General features: G+C 40.4%; 1 protein-coding gene across 4 annotated transcripts in view; it reads right to left on the bottom strand.

Moving 5' to 3' along the window:
- The window catches only part of syngap1b (synaptic Ras GTPase activating protein 1b), a 133,574-nt gene that overhangs the window by 23,781 nt on the left and 83,055 nt on the right, over positions 1 to 26,738 (bottom strand). For 3 of the 4 annotated variants that reach the window (XM_042423598.1, XM_042423599.1, XM_042423600.1), the window contains 12 exons: positions 17,461 to 17,552; positions 13,036 to 13,157; positions 8,428 to 8,581; positions 7,959 to 8,057; positions 5,774 to 6,013; positions 4,468 to 4,803; positions 4,172 to 4,316; positions 3,101 to 3,245; positions 2,740 to 2,976; positions 1,544 to 1,745; positions 570 to 772; positions 128 to 329 (listed from right to left, as the gene is read on the bottom strand). In XM_042423598.1, the coding sequence (XP_042279532.1) occupies positions 128 to 329; positions 570 to 772; positions 1,544 to 1,745; positions 2,740 to 2,976; positions 3,101 to 3,245; positions 4,172 to 4,316; positions 4,468 to 4,803; positions 5,774 to 6,013; positions 7,959 to 8,057; positions 8,428 to 8,581; positions 13,036 to 13,157; positions 17,461 to 17,552 (2,177 nt within the window). Of the gene's footprint in view, positions 1 to 127; positions 330 to 569; positions 773 to 1,543; positions 1,746 to 2,739; positions 2,977 to 3,100; positions 3,246 to 4,171; positions 4,317 to 4,467; positions 4,804 to 5,773; positions 6,014 to 7,958; positions 8,058 to 8,427; positions 8,582 to 13,035; positions 13,158 to 17,070; positions 17,553 to 26,738 lie in introns of all 4 variants that reach the window. The other variant, XM_042423601.1, reaches the window with a different exon arrangement.

Genomic DNA, 26,738 nt, shown 5'->3' with positions numbered 1-26,738 from the left:
GCCTCGATCATACGATGGCAGATTCTATTAAGTATGACTAACATGCACGCCATACTAACCTCACTTTGATAAAGGTAAACCTAGCGGATGGGATGATAATTCCCCTAGTCAGTGTGATAAAACTCACCTTAGGGTCAGGTTCTGTGATGTCCGAGCTGCTTGTGCAGTAGGCCGGGCTGGATCTGGCCAGGGGAGGGCGGGATACGTAAAACATGTCTTTGGAGGACGCTCGATGGGGGTGGTCACGGTCCTGAAAACTCATCTGGGTGCGGGATGGCATGACCCCACCGGTGGAGGTAGGGGAAGGCAAGCGAGTGATATCTATAGAGCTGGAGAACAGCAGTGAGTAAGAACAACCATTTGAAGTAATGTGTTCCTACATCAGTGCCCCATAGGATTGTTCTTCACAAGAACAATTTCATAATATTTCAAATGACAGCAGTTCCAAAATACATAATAAACAACAAAACATAAATGCAGCATTAAGTTATTTGAAGCAGAAGAAAGCTGATGATAAAATGATAGTAAAATGCTGAGTTGAGCTGTTATGATCACAGCATGTTGCTTACCTATTAAGATCCCTCATCATAAGATTTTGGAACTCGGATGAAATGCCCCTGTTGAAGCTCGGCCGTGACAGCAACCTGTCTGTCTGCCTCTCCTGGACCCTGTCTGTCTGATGGCTGGGCTGCCTCTGGAGGTGTGGGTTACGCAAGGCCATACTAATGTCATTCAGGAGGCGAGGCAAAGGACCCAGTTTGATGATGGCATCCTGCAATTAAAGGAAAAAGAAACTGAGCTTTGCTGCAGATTTATAAAATATTATATATATATAATTTAAAGGTTTCATTAAAATGCCATATATCTACCTCCACTCACCTGACGCTTGTAAGTTAATGACAGCTTAAACTTGATTAATGACTTATAGCCACATTTAGCAAAAACTGTCAGGTGAGAGATCAGCGCAACATTTTTGAGACCATATGTTGAAATTCAGTCCTGAAATGACATATCCAGTCTGAGTTTGATTTAGTTTGGCTGCATAGTAATAAAACCCCAAAGAGATGTACAAAGGGTGGACACAATAACACGAAAACCTGCACAATGCTATTCAGTGCAACAGCTCTGAAATAAATATGACTTTTGTTGTCAGAAAGGTGTTGACTCAACCCTGGAAAATTTAATTTAAGCCATAATTATTGGTGTTTTTTAACTGTAATACATTATATTGTCAGGTGTAGCTAATGTATTCTCCCTATACATGAGAGGGTACAAATGTAGGTGTCCAGTCCTTGTATAATGAAGTGACTAAAATACAGCAGTATTACCAAATAAGAAAAATTAATGATTGAACAGTTGTGATAAAAACACAAGAGATATTCTGTAATGTTATATAATAGCTGTTAAAAGTACTATTATCTTAAAAAAATGTCCCGGTAAAATATCTTATTTCAGAAAGAACTGCAGTGTACAATATATCTAATATTTGGTTTTCTGATAAAATTGCAGTTTATAATAAATTATGTATCATGTTTGGATTCACCTTGCTGAGCTGAGCCATGACCTCCCAAAGGAGACTGTGCAGTATAGACAGCTCCCTGCCCAGGTCGATGTATCCCTCAAAGCCGCCTGCATTGCTGACGCTGTCCAGGTTGGAGATCTCATACAGGAATTGCTGCATGGAGCCCCACTCCATTTCTAAAAACTCATTCATGAAACACATGTACTCCTCTTTACTGCCAAACCTAGAAGTTGGAGAGGAAGGAAGACCAAGAATAAGATGGATAGGAGAGAAAGAGAAGAGAGAAAGAGGAAGTGACACAGAAAAAGTAAAGAATACAAGTGAGCAATACCTGACAGTGATACTAAATGTCACCTACAGTCACTGTGTTTAACTCTTAAAGGGAAGTTCTGTTTCTTCCACATCTGTCCTACATTTCCACTGCCATGTTGTCAAGAGCTAAAAAAATTCTAATACATTTTGGTGTGAATCCATAAATATAAACAAACTGAGACAAACTTGAATTTTAGCACAGCGTTTTCTAAAGAAAAAAAGTATTTGTGGTTTGATGACACTGTGTTGTTTTAGCATTATTGAACTTATTGGTAAACTTCTATTTTTTTTGTCGACAGAATACTAAGCATGTTTGTGTTTCTAGTACAATATGGAGAAAAAATAGAAAAATGTTTGATTCAAAGCCAACAAATCTTTCATTCTGAACCTTTTCAGAGGGCTGTTACAAAGTAAAGAATGTGTCTAGAGGTGTAACCTAGGATTGAGTTTTTCATCCACTAATATCTACCATTTTCACCAATATACCTGGATAAAAATGATCCAGATGTTTAATTCCACCTCTATGCTGATGACACTGTCATTTACTATTGTGTCCCTCTTGAATGCAGATAAACTAAGCTTATGTTGTGATGATATTCCTAGATGACTCCATATATTACTATATACATTTTGACTGCAGGATAAGACAACTGAACATATTCAGATGTAAAAATATTTGGCTATATTATGTGATTGAAGGCCAGCTTTACTTTCTTCACTTCATAAAGGAACACCAAATAAACATTTTAATTAAGAAATGAGATCTGTTTTCTTGTGAATCCCAGAAGAGATCAGTTGCTTCTGTTTTTATTTTTGATTGATTATTGGGATTGACTGTCTACTGTCATGCACTGGATAGTGACTGGTTAGTGTAAGGGCTGTATATTGAATAGAATAAAACTGACTTGGAGAAGTTAGCCAGGTTTTGCACTACTTTTGCGATGAGGGTGAGCGTGCGTGACGTTTGCTCGTCGGGATACTCCTGGGTGAGGTTGAAGAGCGATGGGGACATGATGGCAGGACACAGGAAGCGCAGGAAGAGGGAACCACTGATGAGACGGTCAGCAATGTCTTCCCGACCCCTCTCAGCACAACGCACTCTCCAGGAGGCAAATACTTCTTTAAGCTCTCGTGGGAACACACTGTGAGGGGATATTTACTACATGTCAGGATCAGTTTCTTTAGTTCCCTATGAAAGAAACTGAAGTCTCATGTATCTTTAAAATACAGGAATAAAGTCACTCAATACATTTGTTAACTACTCACCAATGAGAGTTAACGATCTTGCAGAGTGCCAGTTCACAGCACATTCGGAGATTGGCTTGGTGGTCTGGGAGTACAGAGGGTGGTGTTCTCATGGGGTCCACTTCGCAATTTTCCTCTGACTCATACAAGGCCCTTATGAACTCCCCTACAAATGACATTTCATTAGTAACAGCAAAAGTGTAGAAAGTATCACAAGATCAGCTCAGTGCTGTTAATGCAGAATGTAGCAACCAACGGTCTTAAAAAAAGAAATCCATTATGGTAGAATAGATTTCGCCGTCAACAGCAAATTATACAACAACCCACATGCAGTGTTGCCACAAGACAAGCTGCAGCTTCAAATAAATAGGTATGGCAGCAAAACCAAGACAAATCATGGTGGCATGTTACTTATAAGCTAACTAGCTAGAACACAAACCTTCTAACAACTGTAGTTAGCTTTATTCATAGCCAAAACACCTCTCAACACCTCTCACCTCACTCATTCTCAGAAATAAAAGAATAGTTTCTGTATTTGGTCAATTATTTCGATCATACTGCAGAATGAGCTTCCATTCCACTTCCTGTTTACAATTATCCACAGTAATGGTGGTTGAATATGCTTGTGTTTAACATAGTGGCTCTAAATTACAATGTATTTTTTAGGGTTTTGTACGTACTTGTGAAAACATTCATTAACGAAACTGTATTTCTCTAGTTTTGAGAACAGCTTCTTGATTCCATAAACGTACTTTTGCTGAGCTAGGATAATCACGTAATTCGATATATCATCAAACTCCACACAGAAATATAGAAAAAGACCAGAAGCTTGACACAAGTTGGAAAATAATAATTTTAATAAATTTAATAATAAATTCCAACACAAATTAAACTATCTCTTCGAGCAATAACAATGAAGCAGGCTGAGAGAGAATATCTTGGGGAGGATTTTTCCTTTAATTAAAAGTTTTGTCATTTCAAAACTTCTTCCCTTGGATTTAAAATAAATTTAAAATTAGTAAGATTTGAATATTGCAAAGTTGCTTAAATTTATACAGTGACAAACTCAAGAACCCCAAAGTTCTGGCTCACCTATAGCATCCTTGAGGTACTTATGTCCAATCAATTTGAGGTACTCTTCTATGGCTTTGGTGGCCAGAGTGTTCTCTCTGAAGATAAGGTGTTCTCGGTCGATGAATCTGTCTACCTCACACATTGCCATGTCTGACAGGAAGTCCTGGAGAAAGAGGGAACAAAATGATTGCTCTTCTATTATATACATTAAGATTACAGCAGAAACAAAAGCTTGACTGTCTGTTCAAAAGGACTGAAAAAGCTTCAGATCTGTTTCACATATTTACACATACCAATTAATCAAATAGAAGTACCTTAGCTTTCCCAGTGCTCTGCAGTATATGCACCAGTGCACAGGCAACTTCCTCTTTGCTCTTGACACTTAGCACAGGCTCCAGCACAGCGCACAGGGTGCGGTAGTTATTGGTGACATACTCTGCAAACTCCTTGTACAGCTCCATTGGCAGTATGTTCATGGTCTGGAAGCGGGATTTGAGACGTAGGGATGCATTGATGATCTTCCCCCCTCCGACACCAGCTCCCTTGGTGAGGACGCTGGGCTGGATGACCGGGTACCACTGCTCCACAAACTGACGTCCAGTGATGCTTGAGATGGGGATGCTTACAAGTCCTAAGTATGTGCTCTTTTCCTTCAAGGACAAAAAGTAGGTATTAGTTGTGATAAGCATTCGATGGTGAAAATGATATGTATTTTACTGTGTAAAAATGATTTGAAAGTTTGAAATGTCAAAAAAATAATAATTTAAAGCTTTACCACTGAATAAATAATGAGCAGCAAGACTAACACTGGATCCCTGGAGTGTCATTTGAAGCTAGAAATGAGTTGTTTTGCTATGGTGGTGCTACTCTTGCATTAAATTGAGAATAAAAATGATAATATTTGTGACTGAATATTCATTCTTGTGTTCAAAAAATGTATTATTTTTCAAAACTGGAAAAAACTAAAGAGGCAAAGAATAACATTTTTACTGCAAGATTACACAAAATGGCCATAACACTGTGTACTGTATCTGCAGGGGGTTGATAGGGTTGTTGATCCATGGCAATGACTCAATGATTACTTAATCAATTATTCCGATTGTTTCTGTCTTTTCTCTCTTTGAGCCTCCACTCTGTTTTTGGGGCAGACACACTACAGGTTTTTTCCTCCAACCTAAACTATGGACATTGCATAACTGTGCTACAAACACAGACAGTGTTACAAAATGGTTTGTTATTAAGCCAGTAAAGCAAATGACAAAGACAAAAGCAGTGCCACCACTTTGAAATGCCATTTTATTATTTGCTTCATTGGCTACTGTATTGTAAAGCCAATGACCTAAATAGTAATAATAAAAAAAACAGTAAGTTATTTCTTCATCTCTTCATTGTTTCTGTTGAACTGATGTTCCAATATACCAAACTGCTAATTTCTGTTGTAAAAGCGTAAGAGGACCAGGGGGAGTTGTGCCAAGATTTGATAACAGTTTTCTACTAGCCTCCAACTTTATAATTCACTTTTAGGTACATTTAAAATAAACCAGTTCTTCTGTCTTCATTTTGCTGTAAGAAACTAGCAATTCTCAGACCTCCATGTTATCCTACAGATCTCTTTTTCACCTTGCGTCTTTTCTTGTCGGTCTCCTTGTATAGATGAAGGCGTAGGTTGCGGACGGCTGGCAGGTTGTTGAATTCAAAGTGCTCGCCCCAGAAAACGGTGTCAGTGCGGGGCTTGCTGGTGGTGCGTGCATACAACATGTCGTCCAGACAAAGTTCGCAGTAGTAGCGCTTCTTGGCTGGAAGCTCGCGGGCCTCGATGATCCACAGTTTGAGCACATTATCCACCCTTCGGCTGTTGTCCTGCGTGTAGATGAAATCAGGTCAAATAAGGTCAAGTGCATCTAATAATAGAGCAACTAAAAAGCTTTGCAAAAGAAGATGATACAATGCAGGGGAAAAACATGACAAACAGCAAAGAAAACAGTTCCAAGATACGGAAGCAGAGACGGTGTGTGTGAATAACAGGCGACAGCAGGTCAGCCTGCAGGAGAACAGAGTAAATGACAAGAAAGGAATGGCTGGTGACATGGCGCATGAGCTACGGTGCATTGTAGGCTGTGCTGTCAGCTCTGGATTTGAATACACAGACATAAGACAGCATGACAGAGACACACAAAAGAAGAATAACAACAGAAACTATGAAGGATAAGAGTAGCAGAGTAGTCTAACTGGCTGAAAAAAAGAGACAAATGACACAATGCACGTATGCTGCAAAGACGAGGGACAAACAATGGTGGTAATGTTTCTGTAGACAGCTACACTTCCTAATCATGATCACAAAGCACAAGCTATATTTGACATCCCCCATGGGAGGAGAGAGAGCCGTGTTGATTGCAGAGTGATGTTTCAGAGAATGAGGGCTGAGTCATTTCAGTTGGGCTGAAATGCCATTGTTTTGAGCCCCCTGTTTGGTTCAGATCATTTAGGTCCTAATTTAGACAGCTCAATACATGAGCATCAGCGAGATCCAACATTCTTAAGCTCTCCATTTGCATGCTCTTTGATAACCAGTGCCGAGCACAAGGCATAATTAATTCTACACCTCTGAGTTTGAATGCGCTGGGCATCTGGTGGCTCAGTTTGCTAGTGCACATACAGTGTAGCAGCACCAGCATGTGCTCGAGTCCTCCATCTTTGTATCATGTTACATCTTCCCTAGTTTCTGTGATATCTTGCTCATTATCAAAAAACTATACTAAAGCAGGGTGAAGTGGCTCCTCTCTGTTTAAAAAAAAACAATCATAGTTCAAAGCAGGAATTAAAAGGCTGCAGAAAGTTAAGAAATGTAATGATAATCTTTGTCTCTGCAGTGAGTCTTATCTCTGTCGATGCATCTGGTCTGGGATGTGTGTGTTGTTTAGGAGTGGGGGGGTGTGGGGATGGGATTTTGGAGAGAGCCCCCGTGTGGAGTCCTTGGAGCTCCATGACTCAGCCAGGACCCCTGCGGCCTGAGCATCTGGACGAGGCATTCAGCTCGGGTGATGTTTCATCTCAGTCTGGCTTAATAACTCCTAAACCCTGGTTGTCATCAAAGCTGCGTATCTTGCATGCCTGTTCACTTTTTAATAACAGAGAAGGGAGATGTGGGACAATTTTACAGAACTATGAAATCTGGGTGAAAATTAGGATATTGGTTTTACTCGGAGCTAATATGAAGAGCTGAGATTTGTTGTTTTTTTAAGCTGTGAGGATGGAAAATCACAGTGCTTTAAAGCTGCACTAGGAAAGATTTTTACATGGAAATACACCATCTTCTCTGCTTAAATCAAACAGAAATCCCATCTGCTCTAATTAACTATAATTTGATGTCAGGTGGACACATTAAGACTGTCTCCTAAAGAGCAGTGAGAAAGGACCTGGACTCACCAGTGTTTGATCTTTTGTCTCTTGTCCCTTCAGTATCACAGACATGCTGGGTTAGTCACCATGACCTTGCTTTGTGCCATTTACTGACATCACATCACCTGATTTATGGATATCAAAGTTTTTCAAAACAACAATTTGGTTCCTCCGCCCTGCAACATTACCTCGTGCAGCTTTAATATTTGCTTGGAGAAGCGACTAAATTGTTCAACACAGACACACACAGACACGAGGATGGAGTTCACACAGAGAAATGAAGTGGTGCGCTTCTGTTGACAACAGACAACAACGGGAGACGGGGAGGAGAGAGAGAGACACACAGACAGAGGGATCATTCTTTTTTTTTTTTTTTCCTCTACCGCATCCCTTTCTCTCCCCTCACCTTGTTGGGCTTGACAGCTCTCTGCAGGTTCTCGATCCATTTGTCTCTCTCTGCAGCTGAGCGACACGCAAAGCACTTGGTTCCTGATGCCGTAGTCACCTGAGGTTATAGCCAATGGTAAATTCAACAACCACAGCCATTAGTAACTATGGAGACTGCAACTAAGGCGCAAAAACAATGTCTTGTATTCACTCTCAACCTCTGTCATGTTCCACTAATGGAAATGTGATGAAAAGCTGACAGAATCCTGCAGCAAGTTATGTAGGGACTGGGGTTCATTTCAGTGTCCTTGTTTCTTTCATTTTGTCACATGTAAAAAGAAATATATATATATATTTTCAATTGACAGTCATTTCACATCACTGTCACTTGACAGGATGGAACATTTTTGGTGCTATATGCTCTGTACACTCTACTTTGTGTGTGTGTGTACTCTTTGTTTGTCCCTATTGTGCAGCCCAGTTCTCACCTCAAAGCAGTACTCCTGTCCCAGGATGCTCGAGTGGACAGGTTTGATGATGGCGTCCTCATCCAGAGTGAGGTCCAGCGCCTCGGCAGCACTGCTGGGAGACAGCAAGGACTCATGGGAGTGGGACTCTTTGAAGCTCTGCATCAAACGGGTCCTGGGAGGAGTGATAGTTGTGGTTAGATGTGGAGAGGGCAGAAGGCGCTCTCTTATTGAAGGTGGCATTGCGCTTCATTTCTGTATCTTTGTGTCTTGACAAACATCCATATAAGTGCTGCAAAATATGTTGAACTGCAGTAATAAAGGGGCTATTAACAATGCTAATATCTATGTTATGAGTATCTAGTGCCAAGACAAAAACATTCAACTTGTAACACACTGGTTTGTGTCTTTCAAGACGTTTATGAAGTTCAGTATCAGTAAATTGCACAAAATATGGAAACAACATATTCTTTAGCCAGGGAGGAAACATTTTAAGATAAATCCTAACATACATTTCATTTGGTCCTGCTAAGATGCTGCCCACACTGACTACTTTCTGACTTTTCAACATTTTAGCTGTATTCGCCAACAACAGCAAGTACGTATTAATGCGTCCAAGCTATTAACCTTGTATTGCTAAGAGGCAAAGAGAAAGAGAGAGTAGACCCAACACTTAACGTGATAAAAAATAATGAACATTTTGAAAATCTGCACCCTAAATTATTCAACGGGCAGCTGTGAAGTGGACAGACTGATCTAATGTTACAAGGTTCATTAGTTGACTTTTAAAGAAAATCCAGCAGACCATGCAGACAGCAAAGTGGCTCTGATCCTGGACACTTATTCTGAAATGCTCATTATAACCTAAAAAAAAATCTCAATGACTGCTTGTATCCTGACAGCAATTACACACAATTAAAAGGAAATACTTTTCACCATGTGTTAAAGATTTGTCTATTTTTAGCGGTTCGATAAAAGAAAGAAAAAGTAAGAGGACTGGTAATCTAAAGGACGAAAAACAGCACATATTTATCTGATGTCTTAATTTTTGTTTTTAGTTAAGTCTAACTCATATTTAAGAAGCTGTTCTTACAGATATATCCAGTCTATTCCTCCAGGAAAACAGTAAACTCAACACACAGCATGGTAAAACCTTTCATATCAGTGATTCTTAATAATGTCATTAATCCTGACAGACATATGCACGTGGCTCACACTAACAAGTGAACAAGGTTTCCTCTAAAGCCCATCCATCATGCTCACCTATACACTCCCTCCCACGCATGCACAGAAGCAGAAGACCAGCTCAGCAGACAACCACCAAGTCAGTTAGACGGATGTATGATGACACAGTGAGTCTAACCAGACAACGAGGAAGGACGCTCAGGTGTGAAGACGCACTCAAAGAAGAAGAAAGAGGGCGATGGAAGCGAGGAAAAAGATTAAAAAAAGAGATTGTATATCCCCCGTGCTGCGTCTGACTCTCAGCTTCTCCCCTGCTCTTGCATTGCTTTTGCCTACGTTCAATCATAACGTTCATCAACAGAGCACTGATTACATGTACAGGACTGAGAGGGGGGGAGAGAAACAGAGAGAGGGAGAGAGAGAGACAGAGAGAGAGAGAGAGATAAAAATAGACCCAAAGGAATGAGTCAGATTGTAGGGAATACAGAAGAGAAAAGAGAAGGAGTGGGGGAGGTCATAAGAGGATGTGAGAGAAGGCTGAGAGGAAGAGGTGAGGGAGAAGACCTCTCATCGCGTTGATTATGTAAACAGTGGATTCTTCGGAGATGAAGAAAGTGAGAGCATGGATAAGAGGGAAGAGAGGATGTGAGAAGGTCAGAATGGATAAAGAGATTGGGGAAGAGAGCAAGAGTGCCTGGGGGTAGAAGAAGGTCTATGCAAGGTCTCAGTGGGGAGACATGAAAAGACAACACACAAACACACACACTTTGGAAATCTGATTAATCTTAACAAGTCACAACAAATCAAAGAAAATAACCTCACCGCCAGGGTTGACAGACTAACGAGCATTCAATCAGTTGAAAATATGTTGTGCTTCTTTGCAGTAAACTATCTCACCTCAAAACACCACATAAATACATTTAATAAGTGCAGTAAATCTACTGTTCAGTCAATCAACAAATAATCTGCAACTATAATGATAATTGTTTCGTTGTTAAAAGTCATTTTTCAAGCAGAAATGTCAAACATTTTCTGGTTCCAGCTCCTCCAATGTGAAGATTTCCTGCTTTTCTTTGTTTTATATCATTGTAAACTGAATATCTTTGCACAACTCAACATACACGTTGGGCTCTGGGAAACTGTCACTGGCATTTTTCACTGTTTTCTGACATTTTATAGACCACACAATTCAGTGATTAATTGAAAAAGTAACTCAGATTAAAAATAGTTAGTTGAAGCATCTACTGTACATGCAAGAGTCAAACCTGAGCAGAGCAAAAAAAGGATAACAAAAGCTTTCTTATTCAATAAGGTTCGACTGATATTAATGAGAGGGCTAAAGGCTAAAATTAATTGCAACCATTTCAATAGTTGACTGTTCATTTTAGTCATTTATAGAGCAAAAATACCAAACATTTGTAGGTTCTACCTTCTCTGTTTCTCTTTGTTTTATATCTTAAATTGCATGTCCTGTGGCTACAGGCTAAACAATTAATTTGTTAATTGAAAACATAACCAACAGATAAATTGATAAATGTTATACTTTGCAAGACAGAAAACGCTAAAAGTACATGTAGGTCATCACAGGGCACAAACTCTTAATATATTTATGTAAGGGGTAGCAGCTATATGACAGGGCACATACAGATCTGTTCAACATTTGTACTATCAATCAATTAAAAGTTATTATTGAAAAAATAACTACGTGCAAAAATACATGTATATCACCAAGGATTTTACAGCTTGTTTGGGAGCTCAGAAAAATATTCATGGCTGCATGACTTTCAATCCTTGGTGAGAAAGGGCATGTGTTCTCTGCAAATCCTCCCTGGATAAATAAAGATAAAAAAGCCGAATATAAATAAACAAAGTTGCAGATGTTCGCCAACATCCCTGACAGAAAACATCCTGAGTAAACCAGGAGCTGTGAAAATGGATATCAGCCACGAGAGCCTTGGCAAACAACCTGGACTCCACAAGGCTCTTGACTTTTTTGTCCGTTCTGTGTCTCTTTGGACCAACCGTGCATAATAGACATCCACAACCTTCCCGAGTGAATAAATCATGGGGAAATGCACCTTGGCATAGCCCTCTCCTTAGCGTACTTTTGCCCTGTGTTTATATTATCAAGATGACCTTGTTCACATTTGAAGTTCAAGTTTGTCTTTGCTGTAGTTGTTAAGTAGGAGATTTTAGATAAACTTAAGGGGAAAAATACTAAGGACACCTCTTTTTTTTAATGATGTACTACTAATTATGCAAAGTTAGGTGAAAAACATGATCCCTCATTAATTTTCCTCATAAAACCTATACCATTCATCAGAGTGGAGCTGTAGATTTTGGGGTTTTTGCTTTTAAGATGACTAAGATGTACTGTATGTTTGCACCTAAGAGGCTGAAACTCGATGCAAAATGTTCATATACACAAATCACAAACACAGCTTGACAATATTATTTGCAAACTGCAAACTTCAAATTTTATACAGTCCAAATAATTCCACTTCCTCTGGAAACAAAAACCAAAGTAGAACAACTCCAAAATAGAAACTCTCCTCTATGTACTTCTGCCAAGCCAAAATCTGCTGCCTCTGAAGAATATTTCCCTCAAAATGTAGCCATGTACCTCTTGTGCTGCTGTGGCTGAAGAATGCCAGTACTGCTACAACTATCTACATGATACAGAGGAGGTATAATTAAGCAAATCTCCCAATGACTCATTATCTTCTGTGCAGCCACCATATGGCTGTCTGCTGGTTGCCATGGAGAGAGAGAGATGTTTTTTCATCGCCCCGGCAGAGAAACAGCGACAGTGTTGAGTGTTTTAATTGTAAGTGACACTGCGCCGGGACATGGAGGAGTAAAATAAACAGCAATATATATATATAGACATTTTTATAGATTGATAGATGCTATATTTTTGCATTTATAGGTCAAAATTTCACTGGAATACAGCACACTTTCATGTGCCAGTAAACATACTGGTCCACACAGTAAAATAATAATTTTTATAATATAATATATAATATAATTTCTATAATAAAATAGCAAATGTCTGAGCAGACTACAACATTATTCATGGAATAAAAATCACCTTTTTCCCCTAACTGAAACTGACTCCTGATTACTTTACACTTTGAATGACTACTAACTATGTCACGCTTCATCCCAACATCCTCTTTCAAACAGAAAGATACTTTGGGATGGATGAGAAAGGAAGTTGTTTGTGATGTCATAACATTTATACCAACCGGGCTGGGAAGAAGCAGACAAAAAACAGATTTCATACATAAATGCAGCCACACACTGATCACAGACCGACATTGCCAAACACAGCCAGACACAGCAGATGAATGCACATGTGAACGCTCAAAATTCCTCACACACACATACACTCATGCCTACACACACACACACACACACACACACACACACTCACTCACTGACCTGTCTTGGTCGGCACTGCGGAAGCGGGGGAGGATCATGTGGCGGAAACTGCTGGTTCGGTCCAGTTTGGGCTGACTTTTAGCCCTCTTGATGGAGCCCTTCAACCTTCTACTGAGGAAACTCTGGTGCGGGTGGAGGAGAGCAACAACAAGGGGCAAACAGATGGAGAAGGAGAGGGACGGAGTGCATGGCGTGGAGCGACGGAGACGGTTAAGTGGTTGGTGAGTCGGCAAATGTGAGCGGTTGAGTGGTGAAGAGGAGGATAGAAGAGTCGGGTATGGTTTGGAGGAGAAAGATCGATGAAATAAAATATGATTTGTATGAAGTCAGTGCGGTTTGTGTCAGATGTATGTAAGTAACACCAAAATCAGATGGAGACGCACACAAATGAAACACAGGATGCGTGATGGGGGAAAGCACAAGGTACATTTATTATCAACATGAAATCATACACCCACACATGTCCACTTGCTACAGAGAGCTGTAGTGTTGTAACAGAACCTGTGGTGGGCAGTGGTGTGCCATACAATCCAACAACATGTCTCATACAGGGGCGCCGTTTTGTCCTACATGAGCTTCCTTACACAATCGCACAATCTGAGATACAGTGATAGGAATTTATCGATTCATAAGACAACAGTGAGTGAAAATGTTTGTCCTTACGACGGAGGTGTTTGTTCCTGTTATTATAGAGTGCTTTATTAATTACAAAGCCATTTATTGCTTTGTGTGCGGATGTGGGGGAGTTATTGTTTTGTCTTGTGAAGCACTTTGTGTTACATTTTGTTTGTATGAAAAACGCTATACAAATAAAGTCTGATTGATTGATTGATTTGCAGGACCGTTCTGCTCATAAGAAACTGAATGGACAGACTTAAAAGATGAAATTAACCATGATTGGTCACACCAGAAGGCACATCCCAATAGTGAGATACTGAGTAAGGTTTGAAAGAGAACCATTTGTTATTATAGTGTCCTACAAACCATTCGAATGGGACCAAGTGAAACAAGACATTTGTATTTATTGTGCACAAACAGCCAATGGTCACAAAATTTTAAAGTCTGTGGATCACTTGTTCACTTGTTAAAATAAATAACCTCGACTTTGTGTCATGATCTGTCACTAATATTTCAATATACTGTGTCAGTTCTTTGAAAAAAGTGGAACTACATAAAAAAGACGTGACATTTCCCACCAAATTAAACAGGTTTTCAGCTCGCTAATAACATTTTTAAAACTAGATTGTTACAATTTATGTTTGTTGACCATAAATGTCAAAAAATGGTTTCCACTAATTTCTGTATAATATGAAAATCCATTAACAGACTGTTAAAAACAGTTGTGCATTTTGTCATCGCAGTGAACATCAAGTTATTTTACATTCAATAGGCAACATTATTCATTTTTGACCATTTATTCAATTAATTATTTATTATTTTCTGTACCACTTTTTGTCTTTGGTTGTATGTTCTTTGTTTATCCTTCTTTTTCCTGCCCTTGCTTCTTGTTTTCCTGCCCTTGCTTTCATCCTTCATGTATAAATTTTGTATTTTATGTCCATTATTATTATATTTTCATTGTGCAGACCTTTTAAATCCATCTGCACTTAAACTGCCTTACCACACAATGATGAAGTAACTTTGATAAATATGAATGGAGATTAATATTTGTTCCATTACACAACTGAAGTATGTTTCAAGAGTATGCTAACTGATTTTCACACCGTTGAGAAATGAATGGAAACCAATGGCTGCTTGGAACGGTACAAAAAAAAAATAATTCAAAGCTGTTTTCACACTTTAATCATTAAACTGTTCACCGTGAAAATAACTTAGAAGCTCAAATGTCTCAAAACATGCATGAAATATCACTTTTTCTTTATCTGCCTCTGTGCCGTAAAGAAGCTTCAACCATTCAGCTTTCAGGTGCCTTCTGAGGATTCACAATAATATCATTTATATACCTATAGCATGGCAGCATTATTCAGTGGGAGAATGACTGGAGGGAAATGACACCTCGTCATCTGGCAAGAGTCAAATGGCTTTGAAGCCTGTCTTGAGGATATGACTAAAGACTTGGCTCCATCTGCTGGTTCCAAGCTAATAGCCTGCATGACTAAATCTGATTTTATTAGCCGCTCCGTCTGACACTTTAAGTCTCAAAAAGTCAAAGTATTCAATGGAGAGAAAGAAAAACCTGAATCACAATAAGCCACAATAAAGTGAGGCAACATTTTCACAGGCTACGTTTGCATGCACAAATTTGCTCTGGTACTAGTCGGTTTAGGGTTCATTTTAGGTTGAAGGAGATTAAGTATTTCAGCCCATTTGCTTCTATCCACATTCAGCAGCTGTATGTAATGTGATTTTTTTTAATTGTCAAACATTGCTTCAAATGAACTGCTGTCTGGTCTAACAAAGATGCTCAAAATACTGCAAGACAATGTGTTTTTTAAAGAGATTATTTATAAGCCAATATTTGTTTTTCCTCCTGTGAGCATAAAATTATCGACAGTGTGCAGAGAGAAAGATAATAGCAAAGGCAGAAAAGTTTAGTCTGCATCCTAAGTTTACACTGTGGCTCTCCTCCCGCCCTTCAGGCTCGCTCATCCAATCAGAGAACCTGAAATATTGATATGAAAACACTCATCTCAGCCACAATGAAATAATGATGAAAACACACAAACTTTGACCGAGCCAAATTGAAGTTTCACATTAGTCTAATGGATTATCTGGCTCCTGCAATTTTTAAATCTGTGGAAGTTGTTTTAATGTACTGCTAACAGTGAATGGGCAGCAGATCTCTGAAGGGAGGTAAATAAGTCCTGCTATTTCCAGCTACCAGTGACAGTGTGCAAACACTAGCAGAAATAATGGAGACGGGCAACATTGATGGTTGGCAAAAATGTAATAAGACACCAATCTATCTTTTAAGCCCTTTTATGTGCACGTTTAATACCTTGTGATTGAGTTTCTCTCACCATGAATAAAACAATAAACAGATTACAGTATTTCTGTCCATAGACAGAATATATTTCGCTGCCGGCTCTTCTCTCCCTTTTTGACTGAGGTTGCCTCTAGTATAAAAGAGAGAAATGATGATCCCAGGAGAAACAGTGACAGCACAATTTTTTTTTATATTGCTTGTCTTTTGTAGTCATTAAAAAATCATATAAGTCATTTTGTGTGTTTTAGCCCATTTACCACAAGTGACTTTACATCACTGTAAACTGGGCTGCTGGGTTTTACAAACCTGGACATATTTTTTTCCCTCCATTCCAGGCATCCAGTGGTTTTGCTCTCATTTCTGTATAATATGGAAATCCATTAACAGACTCTTGAAACTGATTGTGCATTTCATCACAGTGAACGTCAAGTTATTTTACATTCCATAATAGGCAACATTAGTCATTTTTGACCTTTCATTTCACATTCAATTAATTCATTTTTTTTTTTTCTGTTTGTCTTTGATTGTATGTTCTTTGCTCATGTTTCTTTTACCTGCTCTTGCTTCTCGTTTCGTCTTGTCTGCATCATGTTTATGAATTGAAAAAGAGTTCTCTGTATCGAGGAGGCTTGGCTTTCCGCCCTCCAGTATAAATTTTGTGTTTTATGTCCATCATTATTATGTTTTCATTGTGCAGACCGTTTAAATCCATCTGCACTTAAACTGCATTACGACAGAATGATGAAGTCACTTTGATAAGCACGAACACAGATTAATGTTTGTTCCATTACACAACTTAAGTATGTTTCAAGAGTATGGTAATTGATTTTCACATCGTTGAGAAATGAATGGAAACCAATGGCTGCTTGGAACGGTACAAAAAAAATAAAATCTGCAAATTCATAGTCAGTTTGTACTAAGGGAACTAAAACTTGCAAACACACTGCTCAGTTAAGATGTGCTGATAGTGCTGTGAGTTCACTCAGACTTAAGAAACCAAAAATGAAAGACCAAAACCCACATTTACACAAAATACTGTATGTAAATGTCGCCAGTGTCTCTGCGTCAGCCATGTTTGTGTCACATACCTCAACAGGGGGCAGTGATGCAATTAACGGTCCTCCCGCCACTGGACTCGTACCGGCAGCCCTCCAGTCTCCGCCCCAGTACGATAAGGGGGGGGAGGAGGAGTAGGCGGCAGGCGAGTGAGGCAGGGTGAAGGACAGGGTGGGGGAGAGGGGCAGCGAGCGGGGCAAAGGGGGTGTGCCGGGCCCCTTCTTGGAGCCCTTTTGGAGCTGCTGCTGCTGGCAAAAGGTGAGGGAAGGGGAGACGGCCAGGGAGAGGGGGAAAGGGTGAGGCGGGGTGCCGCTGGCCCGGCGGCCGCAGGTGTGCGGCGGGCCCAGGGCGGGAGGAGGAAGAAGGGAGAGCGAGAGGGACGGAGGCAGCGAGCGAGGCCGGGAACAGGGGAAGTTACTCACGGATTGTCGGAAGGGTTGAAGGGGGGCAGTGGGAGGGACCTCCATGCTGGGCTGCTTCCCTGTGGCTATGCTCTTCCGCCGGGCGCGATGATCTGAGAGAGAGAGAAAGAGAGGTCGACAGGTGAGACAGTAATACACATCAGCGGATAGGAGACATCAAAGGCAAAATGAGGACAGGACAAAACTTGTGGTGCCGACACACAGGTAGAGTGAGAGGATATGGAGAGAGAAAGATGGGGCATTGCTGAAATAAACAGCTACGGGAAACCTTTTATTGATAGTCTGCCTAAAGGAATGAAACCGGAGAGTGAAAGAATACAGATAGAGGTCAAAGGTGGGAGAGGCAGAAATAAATCCATGCGGGGTCACACCCATCCACCGAAGCCGCCGCTGCCTCTACTGTTGCACACAAACACACTTTCATCTGTGAAGGGAAAGGGGTTGATAAAGTGAGCGACAGACTATTGGAGAGATAGATTTTCTGTCTGGACATCAGATGAGGCGAATGTTAACAGTCTGCATGTTGAGGGGAGGAGCCGGGAGATGCACGGATAGAGAGGAGCGAGCATTAAACAAACAAAGCACTTATTGACTTCCGTCTGCGAGTCGGTGCCTAATGCACTGAATTGGTCAGTGAGCGAATAAACTCCTGTCCTACGCTTGATGGATGATGGAAAGAGTGTGAATGTACAGTTAGAGAACACAGGAAACAAATCACAGGAGGCCCAGTTGACCTGCTCGGCCTGTTTACCCAAACAAAGCACCAACAAATTACATCAGAAACCAGACTGAATGTGTACATAAAAGTATTGCCTGCTGTCTGTCAGTATGTCTTCTACTTCCTCGTCCCTATTGTCCTTCCACCAAACTCAATAAATATCAATGTCTGTCTCTGCACCAGTGTTGTCAAGGCAAATTCCTATACATGCCACTGTATGATGACAGTGACTTCTGAGACAGCCAGTAAAAAAAAAGACCAGAAAAAGTCCTTTGTGTCTCACAGAACAGAATTACAAATCTCTCTGCTTGTGTGAGGTTCCTAGACTAAAACCATAGATTACTGAGGCTTCATTTATTTTTACTCATGTCATTTATTAAGTTACTATGCGACTCATTTGTGAAGCAGCCTATTAAATTAAAGTTGTTTTATGTGTTTTAATTGAAAGAATTTGTATATACAGTATATTTTGATCAATCATTTCTTTTATGTGAAGCACTTTGAAATTACAGTCCAGACCGTAAGTATCTGCCAACCAACTACCTTTGATATCTCTTCGGCCTCATCACTATCATCTTCACTTGCATGGTCAACTCTTTACTCCTCATATTGACAGACAACTCCACCTCTATCTAAATGGCAACTCTCAATCAACTCTGAGCCACGTATGAACTCTTTTGTGTGTGAACTAACGTTGAAACGACACACAGCTGCCCGAGAAACATAGTAGCTTAGTACTAGTGTTCAAATACTTTTGAACCCTTGCAATGTGGGCACTATGTGTTAAAAGGGCTATACATAACACACAGTTCTTTCTATATTGACATAAACCTACTCAAATTAAAGCTGAGACTTGGCACTTTAATGCAGTATCCATTATTTTATTTCAAATTTAATGTGCTGAAGCAAAGAGCCTGGAGAACAAAACATGTGTACCTGTCCAAATACTTATAGTTTCGACTGTATTTTCGTACACTAAATCTTTAATACTTTAATTTCTAGTATTCAGAGCACTTTGAAACTGCTTCACAGTTTTGTTTTAAAGGTGACATGCTTGTTATGCACATTTTCCAATTGTATTTTGGGGTCTACTAGTGAATCCTGTCTTTTACTCGCCCTGGATGGTGAAGCAGTCCATCGTGAAGTAAAAGTTTTTGCCAACTGTTGCAGCTTTCCTAAAATTAAATTTTAACCCCTCCACCACATATTCAAATGCTGGGACGATGGGAGGACTTTTATGTTGAAAAAAAAAGAAAGAAAAACCTACTTGTGATCATGTAGCAAATCTTCCACATTAAATGACCAAATACAATGTTTGTCCATGCACACCAGAACGACACATAGGAGCGTTTTCAACATAATTTGTCTGCGCTTTCCAAAAATGTTACAAATCATTGTTAAAAAATAATGATGTTTTATGATGTGATAACACTGTGGTTAAGGTCCAGTTAGGTTTAGGCACAAAAACCACTTGGTTAGGTTTGGGGAAAGATCATAGTTTGGGTTAAAAGGATCACTTTGTCAATGTTAGAGAAATATGTGGTGTGAATTAAAGTTATTACTTCCTTAAAGTTAGGCAACCCATGTCATCATGGCTACAATAATAACCGTGTGGTTAAGGTTGGAAGACGATCATAGTTATGTTTTTTTTAAAACTGTTCCGATTCGCGGTTGGAAACAGGAAACAATCAGTGGTCTCCTGTAGCAAATTCCACTGTTGGATTATAACCTCCAACCACCTGCCACTTCCAAATGAGGAAATTTGTCAACATAAATATACGTTATCTCACCTGCAGCTCTGCTCTGGGTCATAATTACTACAGCCACTAGATGGCATCTGTCACTCAAACATAACTATATGTCATTTTTGGGCGAATGACGAATTTCTTGGGAGAATAGTCTCTTCCTGATACACGGAGAAAGAGAAAAAGGGAGGGGAGGGTCTTTCCTTATACTTGTGGGTCCGTAGACCCACTGGGACACATATTTAGAACATTTTTGAAAGTGAATTTTGCTAAATATGTGATCTTTAATCTAGCCGATAATGTTGCATGTTTATTTGTGGAATATATAAATTTACAGTGTCTTGAGTGCTCTGACATTAAGTCTCGTTTCTTGTTTGTAGTGTGTGTTAGTATGTATAAAACTGACGTTATCATTGTTTCTGCAGCGCTGCCTTCAAGACAAATTATTTAGTGTTTCTTGTGGGAATATTGTGTATTGGATAGATATTGACTTTCTGTCACATATCCACAAGCTAGGTCACATAATGATGACAGATGTTCTGTTTCACACAGGCTCCGCCCTCTACTGGACTCTACTGGACTCTATTGGTAATACTCTCTTCCAATCACATGCATGCAATTGCCCCAGAAACTTGCATGTATGTAGCCCACCAATCAGAACGCGCCAACCAATTATGTGTGTCTCACACACTATGTAAGCAGCGTCTCACTGCTGCGCACTATCCTCTTTTCTTCAGCGACGGCAAAATCAGATCACTAATCTTACTTCTCCATGGATGGAGATCAATTTTCTCTCTGAAGAGATCCAGGACCTGTTATTGAAACAGGCTGTCTTGATTGTTCCCGCTCACGACAGACAGAAGGGGTTTTACTCCACGTACTTCCTGGTTCCCAAAAAGACAGGAGATTTCAGACCCATTTTGTCTGAAACTTGGTTCAACCAGCTGACTGGTTCACCACCATTGACCTGAAAGATGCTTATTTTCATGTTGAGGTGGCGCAGAAACACAAGACGAACATGTAGGGGTAGCCTACGAATACAACAGGCTACCATTTGGCTACTCCCTGGCTCCCCGCAGCAGATGTGTGGACACGGTGCTGCAACTGCTGTACCACCGGGGTATGAGGGTCTTCTTCTACTTAAACAACCTCAGTGTCATGGCCATGTCCAGAGAATGAGTCATTTTCCACACAGCCAGGTTGGTGCTGCATCTAACCTGGTTATGTTTTCCCATCAACTGGAAGAAGAGTGCCCCCCAAGCCATGCCAGCAGGTGGAGTATCTGGGAGTCATGCTCGACTCAGTCAGACTGCGGGCTGTTCTGTTGGAACCCAGATGGACGGCCTGGCAGCAGGTAGTCCTCAGGCTGCTGCAGGGAGTGGCAGTGGCAGTTTTGACTGTCAGGCAGGCATTGGGGCCTTCCAGTCGTTCCACTGGGGCTCCTGCACATGTGCCGCCTACAACGCTGGTTTGCCAGCCTGTGCTAGGATCCCAAGAGGCACAAGCACTGCTTGGTGAATGTTCCCCCAACGTCCCAACAGCATCTGTTGGCAGGAACACTGCAGGGTCGAGTGACCTCCTATATAGCGATGTTCACAGATGCGTGCCCAACGGGGTGGTGGGACACCTGTCTGGGGAAAGCGATAGGTGGTGTGTGGCCTTCAGGGGAAAACCAACACATTAACCTCCTCAAACTTAAGGCGGTGCTCCTGGTTCTCCAACACTTCCTCACTCTGGTTCAGGGGACACACATGTTGGTAAGAACAGACAACCACACCATGGTTGCCTACATCAACAGGCAGGGTGGAGTCTAATCCGCAGCCCTGCTGAAGATGGCGGAGGACCTGTTTGTGTGAGCTTCAGAACACCTCCTGTCTCTTAAGGCCTTCCACATTCCGGGTCTGGAGAACAGGCCGACCTCATGTTGAGAGGCAGCCCTCTGCCAGACAAGTGGGTGCTGCATCCCAAGGTGGTGCAGCAGATATGGAACTGGTTCAAGAGAGAAGAAGTGGACCTGTTCATCAATTTGAATCAACACCCACTGCCTGCTCTGGTTTTCCCTGACGCCACAAGATGATCCACCCTTGGGGATGGACGCATTTGTGCACGTGCCTTGGCCAAGGAGGCTGCTTTATGCCTTTCCCCCTGTTCATCTCTTTCCCCCGCTGCTGGAGAGGGTGAGACAAGAGCGGCTGTTGGGCAAGATCCGTGCTAGCAGGTGTGACTCAGGACTTGTGGAAAGGGCAGCGTTAGTGTCAGCTGTGGTACACCTGACCCCCCCTGGGCAATTATACAGCTGCATTTCCCCTGTAATCCAAGATAACTTGGGAAATGGGGTGTTTGGTGTATGACCTATGACCCCTGCCTGGTTAGGCCATGTTTTCACCCAGCTCAGGTCCACTGGACTTGGTTGGGCCCTCTACTGGTCTACTTAAGCGGCTGGTATTATTAAGTAATAGGAGGGCCGCAGCGACTAACCTATAGCTGGTCAGGTTCAGTGAGGCAGTCTGACGACTCGTTGCAGCAGGGTGATTGACCCATAGAGTCCAGTAGAGGGCTGAGTGAGATATTGTAACCCTAGTTCTATAAGCAAAGGCAGAGCCCTCTACCTATGGACCCTGCTGCTCCTACGCCATCCACTTAAGCATCTACAATGCATATTTCAGTGGGCGATTGCGTGTGTGCGATTGAAAGAGTATTACCCCTAGAGGCCAGTAGAGGGCTCCACCTGTGCTTATAGAACTAGGGTTACAATATCGTAATCTTTGTTAACCAATCAAATTGTCTTCACACATTTTATTTATTTGTTTAATTTCTCAAATATGTTTCGTCAATCTATTCTTCACCTTAATAGCAGTATGTCATTGAATGTTAGCAGGGAGGGGGTGTAAAATTTCACATCACATCATGGTCTAAAGACTGTAGCTTCTGCTTTTCTTTCCGTTTTCTTCCCAAGTTCTGTGAGAAATACAGAAACATTGTAACCTCTCACCACAACAACAGCCAGATATAAAGATATTGATTATCAGCAGAGAATGTTGGCTATGAGCTGGGATCTCATGAGGGAGAGTATGTGTGCACAGTACAGCTGAAAATAAACTCTAAAAACATAATTTAGGCTTTTCACTTCCTCACCCACAGTGAATGTATGTAAGATTCTAAAAAGCCAGCAGCGTGTTGCACATTTCCACTGGATGAGAACGAAACAACCACTTGTCTAATAAAGCCAGGGTGACCACCTATGTAGAAGCCCTGCTTAGACAATATTTTTTATTGTCTCCAAACTACAGCAGGATCATATCAAAGGCTACTTTACATCTCTGCACGGTCTTCCTTTCTTAGTTTATTCCCTTTCTTCCGCTTTATGGCCCTCTCAAAGAAACAACTACAGCATGATAACCCAGCTGATTCAAATATAAGGTGGTTACATTTCTGTTTGTTCTGATCTCTTGATATTTTTCCTGCATTTCAGCCTCTTCATGTTGATCATGTTGTATATCTGTGCTCTTTCCTTGTGCTCTCCCTCTCTCAGCCTCTTCTGTCACACAGTCACACTATTCAGACACACACGCACACAGACACACACCTCCTCTCTCCCACGCAGCTATTTTACATAATTCAAATAGTGCATTTATCCCTCTACCTCTCTTCAGCCCCTGATCTCTCTCCTCTCTCTCTCTCTCTCTCATTTTCTTTCTCCTCCTTGCACCTTCTTCTTGTTTTCCTCTCCTTCCCTCCCCTTGTATGTGTGGCATCTAGAACCCTCCATTTTCTCCATACTCACCTCTATCTGTATTTATCTCTATTCCTCTTTTATCCTCATCGTCCCTCTCCTTTCGCTCTCTTCCATTTACCTGTCCAAATGGCAATCTTTTCACTTCGAGCCTGCCCATCTTTCTGTCTGCAATCCTAACATTTTCTCCAACCCACGCGAGGAGGGAAAAACACGACCACAAAGGTGTTTGTCACCCAACCAAGACATCAAACTATGCCAATGTCTCTTTGCCCAAATCAACAGCTTCAAAACTACCAGATGAAACTCTGTAGGCTGGATGACTGACTGTCGAAGGAGTCTTCTAAATCATATCTGAGAAAGCAGATATTAAAAGGTTACTGAAAAATCACAGGGAAAGGGGGAAAAACTCAACATCTAGCACCATTTAAAAGGTGTCAAGAGCGCTTTTGACGGCTGACTGTAATTGTATGAAAAGTTAATTTTGATCTTGTCAAAACTGCGTTTTATAACATGATTGCATAATAGGAAACCTTTTCTTTAGAATGAATTTAAACCTACACTTACAGGATGACTGACACAAAATTATACAGTTTGGTACCTGGTACATTTTACGTAATTGATAGACTAAAACGTTCTAGGAATTGATTCTCTTTACTTTGGAGATATTGAAAGAGTTCTGGTTCATGAACTTTCTTTAAATATTCATCTCATGTAGCTGCCTTACTCGCTCACAGTAGTACTCATAGCTTCTTAGGTGTTTGTTACTCTGCAAGCAATGTTAATTAACAGCAATTACCAAGGGTGATGCCCTCTACCGATGGAGGTTATGCGATCATTATGTATGCATCATAACTGCAACCATCTCAATTAAAAGGCCTCATAACAGTAATACTGAGATCCTCTTCAGAATTTATTGTTTCCCAACCTAATTAGTTTCCCCTGGAGGAGCAGATTGTGCCAAGGAGAGAAAAGTGATTTAAGATTCAACTGGCATCAGTCTTATGGTAACAAAACCAAAGTTGAGGCAGTTTTTGTGGGTTTAGCTATAGACAGTGAGATCAGAAAAAAAACAAGCCGTCTGTGAGTTGGTGTACTATCCTAACCCTTAGGGTGATATTAAAAAAAACAACAACAATGAAAAAAAAAACACTTCCCTTTGGTGCCAATTTGGAGTTTTAAGATTCAGAGAGAGCACGTGCTTTATTACATCCTCCAGTGGAGGGTTTCATTGGGGTGGGAGACCAACCAAGTCTTTGTCTGCTTTAGGTAGTTGCAGCTGTTATTGTTTTCCTCTAAAAAGTATACAAAGTGTGTACAAAAACATCTACTTGTCTATGTTTGGAAGTTTATGGTTGTAATATGACTAACTACAGCATATTTTTGCATCAGAGAAATGAAAGATAGATCGATTAATTTGAGCCTTTTTGTGGAGAAAAAGTTGCAGTACGTTCTTAAGTGATCTGTAACCAGCAAAACAAAACGATAATGATAATTATTCACAAATGATAAACTGTCTTACTAAGCATTATGTTTATACAAAGCCAACACTTGCAGCAGTTTGTGTTCACATTATATTTCATTTAGAAATTGCTGAGCAAGAATCCCATGCGCCATGTAAGCATTTACTTTCTTAATCTCCGAAGAGACTCTGAAGCAGAGGTGGAATTTAAATGCAGTTTGACCTCCAAAATATCATATCTCTAAACTTCCCCAGTTCAGACACATTGCCTGCTTTTGTTCTGATTCCTCTTCTTCTACATGGGAAAAATCTGAATGGAGAATAATAATAATTTCTCTTTGGTCACAAAGGGCAGATTAATGTTGATTTACAGTATACAGCACATACATAAAGCACATTGTCTGCAAAACAATGCCTTACTGAGAGCAAAAGATGCTCTTATGTGCTATGCACAGCTGCAGCAGTATCCAGTGCAAAATTCCTGCTCCATCATGCAATCATACTGCTCTAATACTGCAGGTAATTATTTGCTTGAAGTGCAAAAATGCAATAACAACATGCATGTTTGACTGCCTGCTGTCACAACCGGCAGTGACTCCATCTGTAGCTGTGCTTGCCATTCATAATGAATTAAAGTAATCTGTATATTCTTTATTTATTTGTTTGTTTATTTAATAGGGAAAAAAAACATGATAATTACCATTGCGGTAAGTGCGCCACAATTAGCCAATAGGTTTTTCATTTTTCATCTGTAGTTCCTCAACAGATGTTACATACAGAAGTCAAATCTATAATTAAATATAAAGATTAAAATGAGAGCAGTTGTTGAAACTGTTTATAAGCATTCAGAACAATAATAAAAAGAGGATATTACTGTTAGTAAAGATATACATGAATTTAATATGATTGATGATTGCAAATAACTATTCAGTTTGCAAAATAATCTATCAGTATATGCAGTTGATTCAAAATCATTAAACTAGAAAGGATTATTCTGCTAATGAAGACAGTGAGATATGGCTGAAAGCTAGAAAGTGTACCTTGAGTTAAAATTCTTTTGACAAAATAAAAAATTCAGTGTTTCACTTGTCAAGTGACAACTAGGGCTGTTGCAGTGAAGGAATTTCCCCTGCAGTGATTCAGGGTGGCTCAACAGCGCGGTATGCAGTCTATGCGATATTAGATATTTAACCGCAATTTTATAAGATCAGTAAAAGAAAATGCGAAGTACTGTGTGTTTTACTGTATAATTGAGTGCATCAAAATAAACAGTTGGTGTTGCTGATTCTCCTATCAAGTGCAGTAAACCACAAAAAGACAGAGATGGCGCAACGCGATGACGTAATTAATAGAGCAACAGTCAAAGCTGAAGCTATGGAAACCGTGACACAAATACTGTTGATGGAGAGCATAGCGGACAGTGGAAATGGAGAATCTTGAACAGCTAACATCACAGCTTCTTGCTTTCGGAAGCATTTCGATAACAGACATATGTCAGTTATTGTATATAGAGATGTACTGAATGCTACCCAGTGGGATGGAAGCTTCAGGGACGTTCAAGTCACATGCCTCCTGTACGTCATCATTTATTCACTAAATCTGTTTTCCTTCACACTTTAT

This window comes from Thunnus maccoyii, chromosome 10 (genome assembly GCF_910596095.1).
Source record: "Thunnus maccoyii chromosome 10, fThuMac1.1, whole genome shotgun sequence".
NCBI lineage: Eukaryota > Metazoa > Chordata > Actinopteri > Scombriformes > Scombridae > Thunnus > Thunnus maccoyii.
The sequence above is the reverse complement of the archived record's forward strand: the minus strand, read 5'-3'. Positions and strand labels throughout refer to the sequence as shown.